The sequence below is a fragment of the Syzygium oleosum genome, unplaced genomic scaffold (genome assembly GCF_021117445.2).
Source record: "Syzygium oleosum isolate NSW1041296 unplaced genomic scaffold, Sole_v2.1 Sole_v2.10, whole genome shotgun sequence".
Lineage (NCBI taxonomy): Eukaryota > Viridiplantae > Streptophyta > Magnoliopsida > Myrtales > Myrtaceae > Syzygium > Syzygium oleosum.
This window is the reverse complement of record NW_026607494.1, coordinates 4,284,701-4,300,743: the sequence shown is the minus strand read 5'-3', so window position 1 is coordinate 4,300,743 and position 16,043 is coordinate 4,284,701. Positions and strand designations below refer to the sequence as shown.

The following is a 16,043-nucleotide window of genomic DNA, read 5'->3' as shown; positions in this document are numbered from 1 at the left end:
TCGTGCACATCAATCCTTGTACATGCAAGAATATCCAAGTTGTTGGCACATTGATTCTCGGCCTGCATCTTTCAAATTTGTTTCTCTGGTTTCACAGGAGCATATGTAGGACTAGTTGGCTTTGACTTTCTTCTCTGCGAGGTAAACTCATATGAAGCTTTTAAGAAGTTTCTCGGTGATGGGAGTCATCAATTACAAAACAACATTGCACATCAGCTTCTTCTAGGCTCAAGTTGGTGAAATTCGGGCATACACTTTCCACAATTCACACAGGAGAAGAACACTAAAAGTGCCAAAAGTTATGTACGGCACTCATTTTAGTGCAAAAAGTTTTTTTTTTATCACTTGAGTTCCAAAAAGGAGAAAAAAACGGTAACTTAAGTGCCAATTCCAGCTAAATTGATTATGTGGCATTTATAATTAAAAATTTTATTATGACTTGACATATTTTTTTTAAAAATTCCAGTCCACGTGGACATCCAAAACGACGTCGCACAATCCAATTGGCACTAAAATGATCGTTTTTTAACGACTAACACTGAAGTAATAACTTTAAACAAAATTTGGCACTCAAACAATCACTATTTACAGCTTTTAGACGACCTCGTTTATGGGTTATATACTAACTTGGCACGTCGGCGAGCCACATAGGACTAAGAAATTAATAAAATATTGCAATGTCGAATTTTCGGCAATTCAGATTGGAGTTGAGACATAAGTGATTGTTTTTTTTTAAAGAAGTGGCAGTTGAGTGATCTGAAACAAACTTTTGGCACTAAAGTGAGCGTCTTACACAACTTTTAGCATTTATAGTATCCTCCCCAATTCACACCTACCTGGACCATTTCAGCTACTTATGGGCAATGTTTCAACCCAGGGAATCTCCATTTCGTCTTAATTTAGTTGATTATCTCCTATTTGCGAGGAGGCAATGACATTATTAGCATTAACCTCATTCGAACAATCAAGAGGTGCATAGTTCGATTCCTCACATCTACAGCTCTCTCGAGCTCTCTTTAAATGTCAGCGAGTTGGGGAATGAGGAGACTTGTGTTGAATGTCATGTCACGCAAACAAATCGTGCACTTGCAAGAGGTTTTAATGACCTGCTTAGTTTTATGGTTAAGTTTGTTGTTCCTAGTGTACGATGTGATTATAAAGTAGGGTTAATATCATGAAAAACCCCAAACTAATACACTTGTGACAAATATACTCCAAATTAATTTTTTTACCACCAAAAACCCCAAACTGGTACACTTGTGACAAATTTACACAAAACTAATTTTTTATCACCAAAAATCCAAAATTGATACAATTGTGACAAATTTACCCTCCGTTAAATTGGATTAATACAAAAAAAATCACAAACTAATACACCTGTGACAAACGAAAGGCATAACCCCAAACTGGTACAACCGTCAACTGTAAAACCCCAAACTTGTCATTTAATTTAGTAATTTGACAGTAAAATTTAACGGAAACTAACGAAAGTTAAATTTGTCACAGATGTACTAGTTTAGGGTTTTTCGTGGTATTAACCTTATAAAGTATTGTATTTGTTTCAACGTTTCTAATGAACGTCCTAGTGTTTGCAAGTTTTTATTTATTTTGGTTCCAGTGAAGTTTCCTTCCAATGTTGGCATTTCAATTTTTTTTGACGTTGGTTGTCCATTAATTTCCTTAGTTTTGGCATTATCGTTTGTTTTCTTTAATTTCAAGCATTGTTTCTTTTATTTTTCTTCTAAGTTCCGGTCATTGCACTTCAATTCCAGGCACTTTACTTTTGTTAGTCATTTAGGTTTCGTTAGTTCCACATAAAATAACTTGCAGGAAAATGTTTTCCGGATTTTCCGGCTATCGGTTCACGGAAAATTAAGTAGTCAAGGAAAACATTTTCCACCAATGGAAAAAACACATTCAAAAGTAGGGAAAATGTTTACCACTTTTTAGAAAGCAAAAAACATTTTTCATATCTTCTTTCACCTCACTTTCTTTCATCTTAAAACACATTTTCCTTTTATTTTTATTTTTTCTTTTATTTTTCTTTTTTTTCTTCTTTAAAAAAATCAAGTTTTTAATTATTTTTTCTTTTTTCCTTTTCTTTCTTTTTCATTTTGCTTCTTCCTCGGTGAGCTCGAGCCTTGCCACAAGCCGGTGAGGCTCGAGCCTTGTGCCTCGCATCGAGCCTTGTGCAGCTCACCGAATTTGGCGAGGCGCAAGCTTGCCAGTCTTGGGCGAGCTCGACCTCATCGGCCTCGAGCGAGCTGGAGTCTCATCGGCCTGTGCCGAGGCTTGAGCTCGCTTGTGGCCGGTCACCGGCTAAGGAAGAAGCAAAAAGAAAAGAAAAGAAATAATTGAAAAAATTCAATTTTTTTGTAATTTTTTCAAAAAAAGTCAAATTAGATACCAAACTGCGAAAATATTTTCTAGTTCATTTTTAGGTTTCAACTCAACACCAGAAAATATTGTCATTTTCCTAGAAAATGACTTTCCGGAAAATATTTTCCAAAAATCTCACATTTTTCGTGAAATAAACGAAGCCTTAAATCGAAATTCTCTTTCAATAATGTTTGGCTCTCAGGAGTCGGGAGCCAGCGTGCTTCTCTCTCACAAATCCATCTCCATCAAATTTGAAAAACATGTCTAGTGGAAGTTTGGTCACTTTGTCCCGAACAAGAGAACAAGCTTTTTGATTGTTTTTCTAATTGCCGTTTTGTCAGGTCCCGCCTAGATCGATCTAGATTCAACAGTTCCTTAAAGCATGGTCACACGGTTCGAGCCCCATGACCAAGCTAGAGTAAGATCTGTTCGCCAAATGACAATTTGATGTCACAGACATCCGGATTTGTGTTTGCTTTGATACTTGGGGAGGTAGACCAATTCGTGAAAGGTCTTCGTTTCTCTCTTCTTCTTTTTCCTTTTTTAATTAGAACTGCAAATTATAGTATTACAGTATTTTCAACTCTCTCTCCCCTCCCCCGAAGCTGCTAAAAAAAAAAGACTTTGGAGTTTGGATTGCAGAGATAGCCCGTAATTTCAACTACTTTTCTTCTCCTTCCATTCACACCAACCAAACGTGATTCTCCTCCTTCCGAGAAAGAGATATCCCAATTGGAGTGACTTTCACGCCCATGGACAGACTTGGGTGCGCCGAACCAAAGCTCTTGAAACGCAGAAAAGCTAATCCGAAATCAGTCTGCACCAAAAGAAAAGCATCGTGTTATTGCAAAATGGTGTTCAAATTCCGAACCTTCAGCTTCTCCAATCCCACTGAGGACGACCCAGCACTCCCTAAAAGTTTTTCACTGCAGGAGCTTCAAGACGTGACACAAAATTTCAGCCGCGACATTGTCCTGGGCTGGGGTGAATTCGGCACGATTTACCGGGGATGCTTGGCCAATGGTTCTCAAGTGGCAGTCAAAAGGGCCAGGAATCTCGCACGGGGGACTGAGAAGCAGTTCAAAACAGTGATGGGAAGTGTCAAGCTTGATTTATTTGCATCCGAATGTGCTACGCCTGAGGGGCTTTTGCAGGACCAAGAAAGAGCTTTTACTGGTCTATCCCCCGATGGTCAGTAACAGCCTAGCATTTTACCTTAGAGATATATATATATTTTTGTCAGACACCTTAGAGATTTTGCTCAAGCGTTGCCTCTCCCCAGTGGCTACCTACAGGCTACAAAGATATTCTGGAGAGAGCAGTCGAAGTTGACCAGACCTTGAGAGCCTTGCACCAAGTACCCAACGGTAGAAGAAACCCCAGCTTAGGTCCGTTCATTTCGTGAAAAATATTTTTCTTATTTTCCGATGTTTGGCTCGCTTAGGAAAATAAGTCAATGAAAAATGTTTTCTTACCAAAACTTAAATTCAGGAATAATTTCCTTTTTGAAAAAATCGGAAAACGCTTTTAGAAAGTATCGGCGCTTGGACTCGAAAATCTACACTTGGACATGGAAAACCCGACGTTAGTTCTCGGGTCTCGGCATTCAGGTCTAGGTCTCCGACGGCCAGGCCCGGGACCATGGTGCTTGGGCCTAAGCCACCGACACCCACACCTGGGTCCATCAAGCAATAATTTTTAGAAAATGTCTTTCAAATCATTCATTTTCTGCGAAACAAACACAGTCTTAGAATACATTTATTTTAGGGAAAGTGTTTTTTGGGAATTTGTTTACCGGACTTTCACCTGTTTAGTTCGTAAAAAATGATAAATAAATGGAAAACACTTTCCGATCAAGGAAAACATTCATGTATAAAATTAGAAAAGTGATTTCCCTAATCTAAGAAGGTGAAAACACTTTCCGAAATTGCTTCCCTTGACTTTTTTTAATATTTTAATATTTTTATTTTTCCTTTTTTATTTTTAAAAATAAAAATATTAAAAAATCAGTTTTTTTTTTTTGCCCGAGATAGAATCATGGGATTGAAATCATTTTCTAAATGAGATCCAAACACCAGAAAATGTTTTCGATCACATATCACCAAATAAAGGAAAACTAACTATTTTCTTGGAAAATGATTTTTAGGAAAATATTTTCCAAAAACATTATGTTTTCAGTTAAACAAACGCACCCGTAAACCCATTTAGATATTTTGTATGCCGAAACCCATTTCGGTTGTACTTTCACCTTATCTACTTAAATGAAATGGAAGGATGCATTCTCGACCAAAAAAAAAAAAAAACGCACCCGTAAACTATGTTGCAATTTCCACAGCATAACGAGAGATGGACATGCGATTCTTTCGTTAAATGAAGATGAGGGGGATGATGCACATACCAAAAATATTGTGTACAAAGAAATTTTTTGACAAATTTCCCTTGGATAAAGTGATGATAGCTATTTTAAATACTTTTTTACAAAACTAATCTTTAGGTACCATCTGAATATTTTATACTCTATTTAAAGATCAATGAATGGAATACGCGTGGATCCCATGCATAGTACATGTATAAATTAGTGACATGAACTTTCTAAGTTCCTTCACAAAATATTTTTCAAAGGATGTACAAGAACATTATTAGTTTTTAAGTCACAAGATTTGACAAAATCAATTATGACAATCGCAATATGCCAAGAGTAGTTGTGCAGGGAGTTTACAAGGAAATGAACTCATGTCAAGTACTTTTGTCTCTTCCAATATTTGGTGAATCCTAACACCAGAAAAATCTAACAGAAATAAATCCCTATTTTTATTTATTTACAGTATCGACTGACTATATGTTTTATATCTATACCATATCATAGTAAAGATTTCTAGTTATTGTTAACGCATTTGTTTCTTGTTTCCAAGGATTATCTATTTAAAATGGAACATAGAGAAAAGAATAATGATCTAAAATTAACACTAGTATTTCCACTGATATAGCAAATTTTCCATTGAAATTGCAATATGATTAGTCGACATAGAACGGACGTGTTTCAAATACGAGTAATTAGAAGTATGGATGTTCTATGATACGCAAAAGTTAATAGGTTTTTCATGTGATGTACAGCCCATGTAGTAAAGAAGAAGGGCTGGTGCTCTTCACATTTGGATTTTTTAATGCGTAGGAATCCAAGAAATCTAGGAGAATTATGCAAAATTTGCTTTATATGAGTGGCACGTTTTGTCAAATTTGGAAGCTTCGAGGAAATGAAACCTCTCTCGCTCTCTCTCTTTCCACGAAGCTGCTGCTCACAGGAAGGCTTTGGAGTGAGATGGCCCCACACATTGACATCGGCCTACAATCCAACGACTTTTCCTTACCACTTCATTCATTCACACCGACCCAAAGCAGTCGTGGGTGAGACAGGCACAATCCCAACTGGAGTTATAAACACTTCTGTGTACAAGCAAAGTCTCTTCGGAATTGCAGAAGGTATTCCCAACCCAATCATTACCAATCGAGAAAAATCATCAAGGTCGTCCATTTGTACTTGAGAAGGATCTACTTTTTCCCCGCTTAAAGATGGTGTTCAATCTCCGAACCTACAGTTTTTCCGAGTCCGTTGAAGATGATCCAACACCTCCTAAAAGCTTCTGTCTAAAGGAGCTCCGAGTCGCGACAGACAACTTTAGGCGGGACAACGTCTTGGCGGAAAATGTACTCCGCAAAGTTTATCGGGGGCACTTGGCCGATGGTTCGCTAGTGGCAATAAAGAGCTCTGTCAGTTCGTGGGGGAAAGAGGGGTTCGAAGTAGAAGTGCAAGTGGGAAGCGCAGTTTCGACGCACCCAAACGTGCTATGCCTGAGGGGCTTTTGCAGGACCAAGAAAGAGCTCTTACTGGTGTATCCCCTGATGATCAACAATACCCTATCTTACAATCTTAGACATAGACCTGATCGGTTTGTCCGACCTCTCGATTGGACTACTTGCAAGCGAATAGCCTTAGGAGCAGCAAGGGGGCTTGCCCACCTTCACAATCAAGGTAGCACCAAGATCATGCATCGCGACATCTGTGCATCAAATATACTGCTGAATGCACATTTTGAGGCCGTGATAGGAGGATTTCCGCTTGCCGTGATCATGCATGAGGGAAATGTAGAGGAAGGGAATATTGAGTGGCTCTCGTTCTCATCATACTCTCATCGCTATGAAGATGCCGTCACTTCCATCCGTGGCACACGTGGGTTTGTTGCCCCCGAGTTCTTGGATACAAGAAAGTGCACACTGAAGAATGATGTCTTTGCATACGGGAATATGCTTCTCGAGCTCATCTCAGGACAGTCAAATTATGAACTTGTTGTGCTGGCGGATAATGAAAATCTCAGTTTGGAGGAATGGATTGATGATATTATAAACAGGAACGAGTTGGGCAGGGTGATCGATCCGAATTTGCAGGAAAACTTCATGGAAGAAGAAGCAGAGCAAGTACTTCGATTGGCACTGTTGTGCTCACACGAGGATCCATCTACTCGACCAGAGATGTCTGAAGTGGTTCGAATTCTCGAAAGCCAGTTTCTCCAGCGGGACCCTAGTTCAAGGAGTAGTTGGAGTCAAAGTGAGTGTGACTCAACTCCGTACTACTCTTTCCCTCCTTCTCCTCCTCTGGGGATTGCTATATGATTGGCATGTCAATGCTACATCATCACCACTGCCTTTTACCTTCAATAACAAGTTTATCTTCTGTGTTTATCTCTTTAAACTCTATATGTTCCTCTTCACTTTCATTTGTCTTATCTTTTTGTAATACTTTCCTCCGGTTTTTTTTAGACGTATAGCACATCCTTCATGCAATGAATGCTATCTTCCACATTTGTCGTCGAATTGAATACTAGAAACTGAACTAATAATTCGAAGTGTCACCTCTTAACCTATCAAATTAATGGTGAATAAATGTTTAAGTTAGCAAGAAAGTTCTATTGTTCTAATGAAAATTAAAGGCCACAATAAAGTCGTCCTTAGAAGGCATTCGTAAGATCAGTTGCACGTGCGTCTTCGTGCACATGCATCAATCCTCGTATATGAAAGAAAATCCAAGTTATTGGCACTTTGATTCTCGGCCTGCATCTTTCAAATTTGTTTCTCTGCTTTCAGAGGAGGATATGGCTAGACTAGTTGGCTTTGACTTTCTTCTCTGCGAAATTAACTCAGCTGGAGCTTTCAAGAATTTTCTCGGGTGATGGGAGTCATCAATACGAAACAACATTGCACATCAACTTCTTGTAGGCTCAAGTTGGGACTTTTCGAATCGGGTATACACTTTCCACAATTCACACTTACCCGGGCCATTTCGGCTAATTCTGGGCAACGTTTTAACCCGAGGAATCTCCTTTTCGTCTTAATTTACTCGATTCTCTCCGATTGTAGGGAGGCAATGACAAGAGCAATGACATCATTAGCCTTAACCTCAAATGATTAAGAGGTGCATAGTTCGGTTCTTCGCATTTACAACTCTCTCAAGCTCTCACTGACTGTCAACGAGTTGGGGAATGAGGACTTGTGCTGAGTGTCGTGCTGTGCAAACGGATCATGCACTTGTGAGAGGTTTTAACGACCGGCTCAATTGCGCAGTTGTGCATTTCCTTCGTATCTTAAAAAAAAAAAAAGCCCAGGCAAGGTATTGTGCTTCCTATTAAATTGAATTTTATTTTCAATGAATTTAAAGATAAACCGATCTCAAATTTGTTTCAACCTGATTGATGTTCTAGCAATTCTTTGGCGGAAATCATCCGTTTGGCTCATTGCAACCAGTTTTAAGAGATCAAGGACAATGCCTATTTGAGATTTTTGTGAGACGATAATTAGTTTGTGTTATATGTATCATGGGAATTTAGAATCTTTAATGGTATTAATCCCTAAAATGGATCAATTCAATACTCTTTTATTGCGGGATCCATCTAACTATAGGTTCAGGTGTACTAATGCAGATGCAGCCGATAAAGCCTGATGATGATTCATCTGGACATGGAGTAGAGTAGAATGTCAACAAATTTGAAAATCGCAGGATAGAAAGCCATTGAATTGTATTCCTCAATTCCTTGGTTCATAAACAAGTTGGAGGTTTCCTTTTCTAGATGGAGAAAGAAATTGGTGGTCCTTTTGTCACTCTAGAGACATATTTGTCTTTCGTGAGTCAACAGCGTCTATTACGGGATGAATTGACTTCTTTGATTCTTTCTTGATAAGTTAGTATGCGGTAGACTTTGCAATATCTTCACAGGACGCGCCATTTTCTATGGAGGTAAGTTTCAAAAAAAGTGTCCATCATCTCCTTCTTCAATCACTCCGTGTAGAATTCTTCTTGGTGATGAACTCCTTCAAACCATCCTTCTCCTCATTTCCCTTTTGTTATTTGTCCTTAATATAAGCAGAAGACCCCTTTCGTGGCCCTTTATGTATGAAATTTTGTGTCCGGACCCTGTCAAGTCAACCATATTTGTAGGATTATTAGGTCATGAGCTTGTCTCTTGATACAATTAGTTGTGAATTAACTTAGAATCTAATGGATCTTACACTTCATTATGTGAAATAAAAGGTTGAAAGACGAGAAATTAAAAGTAAGAGAGCTTGTTGTTGTAGAGTATGCGACTCGTTTTAATCAGCTAAGCAGATCTGCAAAGAACACTGTCGTGGAAGAAAAAGACCGGGTCGATCACTTTGAGCGCGGCTCCAACTAATGATTCTTTCAAGCCTTTCTTCTCACTTGCTGACTACCTGAAAAAATGATCTGGAAAGAGCACTCAAAGTTAACCAGGACCTTGAGTGCAGTGCACGGACTAGACAACAGTAGAAGGAAGTGTATGAAACAATCTGACTCGTTCACGTAACGACAGCCTTCTTGAAGCAATAGCCAGATCTACACACCCCGATTTTGAAAGGAAGTTTTCGGATTCTAACAACTTGAAGGAAAGAGATATTCTTACTCCAAGGAATAAGACAGTGGACGAAATAAATCCACACATAATGGATCTCCTTTCACATGAAGACGTGGCTCGAAGTAGCAATGCTTGTTATGTGACTATGAAACATTAATCCGACTTTGGGTTAATGCAACAACGCTAAGACATTGTCGCTGTAATAATTGGGCCATAGCCCATGGGCCCAAACTCAGCCCACCTAATAGCTCTCAAATCCCGCAGGAGCTGTGAAGAAAGAGGAAGGAAAGAAGAAAAGAGAGGAGACAGAAAGCTCCAGAAAACAAGAACGAAAGAAAGAAGAGAAAAGGGAATTCACGCGTGCACGCTTTGGACATCCCGATAAATCGTATCAACTCCATTTTGCAGTGCCTAGTAAGGATTCAAGTCATATTTACTTATGTAACCGGAGGAATTTTCGGAATTAAGTCATAAATCTGGATCCATGTGAAGGGAGTTTACAAGGAAGATGAACTCATATGAAGCACTTTTGTCTCTTCCAACATTTGGTCAACACTAACGCCAAAAAGATCTAACAAAATAAATCCCAATTTTCATATATTTGTTGTATCGACGGATTTTAAGTTTTATGTCTCTTTACTAATTCATAGCAAAGAGTTCTACTTATTTTTTTAATGCATTCGTTTCTTGTTTCCAAGGATAATTTATTCAAAATTGAGCTAGAGAAACAGAATAATGATGTAAAATTAATACTAGTATGTCCACTAATATAGAAAATTTTCCATTGAAATTGCAATAATATGATCAATCGACATATAGCCCCCGTGTTCCAAATACCAGTAATTAGAAGTTAGGATCTTAAAGAATATGCAAAAGTTAATAACGTATGGCCAATGTAGTAAAGAAAAAGTTGTTTTTCAATGCGTAGGAATCCAAGAATACTAGGAGAATTATGCAAAGTGTGCTTCACATGAGTTGCACTTTGGATAAAATTTGGAAGCTTCGAGGCAATGAAACCTCTCTCGCTCTCTTTGCCCGAAGCTTCGAGGCAAAAATTGCTTTACATGAACTGCTCACAGGACGGCTTTGGAGTGAGACGCTCCACACTTTGATTTTATTCATTCACGCGGACCAAAAAGCAGTCGTCGGAGAGACGCGCACAATCCCAACTGGAGTTATATAACCTGTGTACAAGGAAGTCTCTTTAAGTATGCAGAAGACATTTCCGACCAATCACTTCCAATCGAGAAAACTGTAATATTCGGGTATTTACAAAGGACAAAAAAAATTAAAAGTCAAAAAGTATCTACAGTGGACGCTCGGCTCTTCTTTTTAACCGAGAGCTTGCACATAGCAGGGAAGAGAAGAGAAGACAAGAAAGAAAAAGAGAGAAAGGGAAAGAAAAGGAAGAAGAAGAAAGAGGAAAGGCTCACGTCACCAGAGCCTCGCCAGCTCGGATCAACTTCGTATTGCAACATCCGGTAAGCATTCGCGTCCCTCGTTCATCCGATCGGAGAAGTTTTCAGAGTTAGGATTTTAATTCGGAATTTTGGGAAATTCAAGCCGCGAAGTCCGATTTTTGAGTCGTTGAGCTGAGTATTTTTATAGAATTAGTAGTTTAGAGTGTTGTGGAGCCGTGGGATTTTACGGATCTTGATTTAGACTTGCGGTTTGCCTAATATGAATTTTTGAAGTTGGCCGCGCAAGGTGAACAGTGCGCGACCAGCGGCTTTTAGGCTGATTTTTGTCGGTTTTCGGCTTGATTTTGAGACGGCCAAGTTGGGGTTCTTGTAGTGCTCTGAGTGGGCTTTCTATTGACTATAAGCTCGCTTGAAACGAGGTTTGGTGGACGAATTTACGGTGCGATCAAGTTTAGCGTTCAAACTCCGCGTTGCGGATGGTTTGGATAATCGCTTTGGAGAAGCGATTTGTGGGCGCCTTTGAGTTGTCTTGTTAGCGTTTAAGCGTCGTTTAGCCGTTTCATAGTTTTTTTTACTTGGTTTTGATGTCAATTCTCGTTTAATTGTTAGGATTATGAGATCGTCAATTCGAGTGAGCGTGTTTGTTTGATTTTTGGGGATTCCAAGTGAGTGGTGTTATCTCTTCTTTGGTTTTATAAAAATCATATCTCGAAGGAATTATGATTCGATATAAATATATATGTTGAACTTAAAGGAGTATTTTGTTGCATAAATTGGGATTGAGCATTTACTACTTTTTAATATTTGAGAATGATTTGGGAATCGTTTTTGTAAATGTATTGTGCAAGGTTACATATGTATATTGCGTTATGAACTAGTTTATGAAATGACTTCGGAAATGATTCAAGAAATGCCAAAATGTATTTCTGGAGGTTGAGCCGTGTTGCAAGAAAGTTATTTGTTTGGTTTGTGAAATGTATTTTGGATTGGATTTCTGATATTGGATGATGATTGTTTGATGCTCAATATGACTGTGAACCCATTGAGGGGTTTTGGGGTATGCATACCGGGTTTAGGATATCCTTCTGGGCCGAGCCACCGACTTTGTAGGTGAAGACCTTGCCAAGGGGGAATCTTGGGAGAATCTTGGTAGCATTGTCACAAGACTTTATGTCGTGACCATGGTTAGATATAGATTGGTCGATGGAATGGACCATTGACGTTTGATATGATATGAGATTCATCAATGGAATAGACCATTGATGTGTGATTTGAGATTAGTCAATAGAATGGACCATTGATGTGGTTTTTATAGAGATTGATCAATGGACTTGACCATTGATAGTTTGAATTGTGATGGTGGATTTAAATATGTATTTGTGACTTGTACAAAGTTTTGATGAAATGAAATAACTCTTATGTGATTTTATATGTATTTCAAACCTTGGGTTTGGCTTCTAAAGTTCTGGTATTGCTTTGTACACATGCATAGTGATTGCTCGATCTACTTAGAAGAGATGTACTATACACTGACCTGTGGTTGCTCATCCCTCTCTTTCCCAATCTTTTCAGGTTCCTCGGCTAGCGCCCGTTAGTACGAGAGCGCTATCGCAGGGATGTTTGGGAGTTAGATTTTTGGGTATGACTTTTGGAGTTGTTTGTAAGGTTATTGATAGTTCGTCGGGTTGGCTGAGTTCTTGATGTACATGTTCTTTTGGTGGATTATAGAAACTCTGATGTTGTAACCAATCCGTTGGTTTATCTAATATATATATTGATAATAGGTTGTTGGTTATTGTTAAGGCTACGTCATTCGTGTGGAAGGACGGCCGTGTCATCCCCCTTTTCTAGTTGATTTTTGGGGTGTGACAAAAATCATCAAGCTTAGACGATCCATTTGAACTTGAGAAGAATCTACTTTTTCCCCGCTTAAGGATGGTGTTCAATCTCCGAACCTTCAGTTTTACCGAGTTTGTTGAAGACGATCCAACACCTCCTAAAAGCTTCTCTCTAAAGGAGCTCCGAGTCGCGACAGACAACTTTAGCCACGACAACTTCTTGGGGGAAGGTGGATTCTGCAAAGCTTACCGGGGGTGCTTGGCTGATGGTTCGCTCGTGGCAGTAAAGAGAGTGCACTGCGTCGATCAATGGAGGGAAGAGTTCGAAGCAGAAATACAAGTGGGAAGCACAGTTTCGACGCACCCAAACGTGCTATGCCTGAGGGTCTTTTGCAATCTTACTGGTGTATCCCTTGATGATCAACAATAGCCTATCTTACAATCTTAGAGCGAGACCTGATCGGTTTGCCCAACCTCTCGATTGGACTACTCGCAAGCGAATAGCCTTGGGAGCAGCAAGGGGGCTTGCACACCTTCACAATCAAGGTAACATCAAGATCATGCATCGCGGCATCTGCGCGTCAAATATATTGCTGAATGTGCATTTTGAGGCCGTGATAGGAGGATTTTCGTTTGCCATGATCATGCATGAGAGAAATGTAGAGGTAGGGACTATTGAGTGGCCTGCGTGCATGCCAAGTTCGGGCACGGGAGTCTCATTCTCATCACCGGCAGGAGAAAATTCAGCTGATTCTGGCTCCGATTTTCAATCCTATCATCGCTATGAAGATGTTTATGTCAACACCCTTGTCCGTGGCACACTTGGTTTTATTGCCCCCGAGTACATCTACACAGATAAGTGCACACTGAAGAATGATGTCTTTGCATACGGGAAAATGCTTCTCGAGCTCATCTGGGGACAGCCGATTTACCCTAAACATGGTGAAATTTTCTGCTTGGAGGACTGGACTAGAAAACATATGAATGAAGATCAGTTGGGAAGGGACGAGTTGGGAACGGTAATCGATCCCAATTTGCAGGGGAATTACGTGGAAGAAGAAGCAGAACGACTAATCCAATTGGCATTCTTGGGCGCACATGAGGTTCCATCTGGTCGATCGGAGATGTTTGAAGTGGTTCGCATCCTCGAAAGCCAGTTTCTTCAGCGGGACCCTAGTTCAAGGAGTAGTTGCAGTCAAAGTGAGTGTGACTCAACCCCGTACCATTCTTTCCCTCCTTCTCCTTCTCCTCTAGGGATTGCTCCATGACTGGCATGTCAGTGCTACACCATCACCACAGCCTTTTACCTTCAATAACAAGTTTAGCTTATGTGTTTCTCTTCCTAACCACTATGGCTACGTTTGGTAGTCGAGATAAAAGTCCGTGTTTGGTGTCTGCCCAAGATAGGATAAAATCGGATATAGGAGAGATATAGACTGGATAAAATTATCCCATGTAGAAGTGGGATAAAGGTGGATAGGATTTCTAATAAATATAATATAAAAGTTAATTTTCTCGAATAACAAACTTGTTAAATTAATAAAATTAAAATAATATTTGAATATAAATAATATTTGAATTTTAATATAAAAAATTTAAAATAACAAAAAAAAATAATTTCGTTTTTATTCATTCTTATTTTTATTTATATATTCAAAATTTCTTTATATCTTGTGATATAAATTTCATATATATAAATCAATATTAATGTATTTATATTTATTACATATTTTAGGAATATTACTATAGTTTACTATTTAATCGATGGAAGGGGAAAAATGAAATAAAATAATTAAATAATTAAAAAAGATGGAAAAATGATAAAAAAAATAAGCAAAGGAAAATGAAGTACGTAAGAGTGTCGTAAGAGATTTTTATCATATCCATTTGTGCAATTTTTAGGTTCATTTACACTGATTTGACGTTCATAGCAAATAATGGACATGGTAAAATGTGAAAATATCCGACTTTATTTCCGTAATTCACTAAATAGTAAATTGAATATAGCAAATTCCTTGGATTTCATATCTTATCCTATCCAGTCATATCCTGACTAGAAGTACAGACGACCAAACGCAGCCTATATGTTGCTCTTCACTTTCATTTGTATGATCTTTCTGTAATACTTTCCTTCGATTTTTTTTTTTGAAGACACATAGCACATCTTTCATGCAATGACTGCTATTTTCTACATTTGTCATCGAATTGAAAACTAGAAACTGAAAGAAAAAATTCAAAGTGTCACCTATTAATCTATCGAATTTGCTGCGAAAGCAAGCAATTGAATAGTAAATTTGACAAAAGAAAAAAAAATCGGAGAACAAATTTACGTAGTTTAGTCGTAGTAACCTACGTCCACGGGAAGAGCAGCAACAAATTCCACTATAAAACAATGGAGATTACAACTACACTCGAGTCACTCATAGCCCTCAATTACACCCAATAACGCACATACTATTTAGCTCCACAATTTCTCACGAAATAATCTCTCAATCTTAGGAAGGAATTGTCACATCCCGAAACCTACCAGGATGGGGGATAACACAGCCGTCCTTCCACCCGAAGGACGAAACCTCAACCCAAAAGTCAAGAGCCAATTCCAAAAAGTTCCTGTCGATAGCGCTCTCGCTCTATAGCCACTAATCAAGAGACTTGAAAAGGTTGGGGAAAGAGAGGGGTGAGCAACCATAGCTCAGTGAGTAGTACATCTCTTTTAAGAATATCAAGCCTCCACAATACACGTCCAAAACTCAAGGACATAACTCACTTATATCAATTCATAATATAACAAACTCACAAGAATAAAATGAGTTATATAGCACTTCCACATAACTATATTTATAGCATAAATATCCATTTAACCATAATATCAAAGGCAGTATCACTGGTCCAATTCAATACAAATTCGTCAAACACATGTTAATGGTCCATTCCATGCTCAATATCAATTCAAGGCTCTAGTGGCGGCTCCCATGAATTTATGTTATCGTATAACACTTAGTCCTTGACCAACGTATATTAATAGTACAAAACCCTAGAGGTGGCTCTCACGAATTTACGTTATCGTGTAGCACTTAGTCTTTTACTGTGCATATCAATGATGCAAGGCGCTAGAGGTGGCTCCCACACAGCTTGAGTCGCCATGTAGCACTTAGCCCTTGACTACAATGCCCCAGAGGTGGCTCTCACAAAATTACGTTATCGTATAGCACTTAGCCCTTTTTACCAATCCATATCACAAATGGTTTCACAAACCAAAACATATAACTCCTCAAAAGTTATCTCATAAATCTAATACACAAAATAGTAAGAATAACCTTTCAGGAAAGGTTTATCAAACCATTCCACCATAATCCAAAAGTAGTAAACATTCCATCCAGCTTTATGCAGCAAATGTGTTCTTCTTACTTCCATATATATACGTACCTCAGTACATGGGTTTTACAAAACCAAAGAAGATATCAACACCACTCACCTACGAATGC

At 38.7% G+C, this 16,043-nt stretch overlaps 1 protein-coding gene and 1 pseudogene across 1 annotated transcript; both read left to right on the top strand.

The window, feature by feature from the left end:
* Positions 1-5,707: 5,707 nt before the first annotated feature.
* LOC115683280 (somatic embryogenesis receptor kinase 1-like) lies at positions 5,708-7,126 on the top strand. Its single transcript, XM_056315648.1, has one exon. The coding sequence runs from the start codon at positions 5,950-5,952 to the stop codon at positions 7,045-7,047; it is 1,098 nt and encodes a 365-aa protein (XP_056171623.1). The 5' UTR covers positions 5,708-5,949; the 3' UTR covers positions 7,048-7,126.
* A 5,467-nt stretch (positions 7,127-12,593) lies between these two features.
* On the top strand, positions 12,594-13,826 carry LOC115683276 (BRASSINOSTEROID INSENSITIVE 1-associated receptor kinase 1-like; annotated as a pseudogene).
* The last annotated feature ends 2,217 nt before the right edge of the window (positions 13,827-16,043 follow it).

Coding starts and splice junctions, on each gene's coding strand:
- LOC115683280 (XM_056315648.1), top strand. CDS start 5,950: ATGGTGTTCAATCTCCGAACCTACAGTTTTTCCGAGTCCGTTGAAGAT.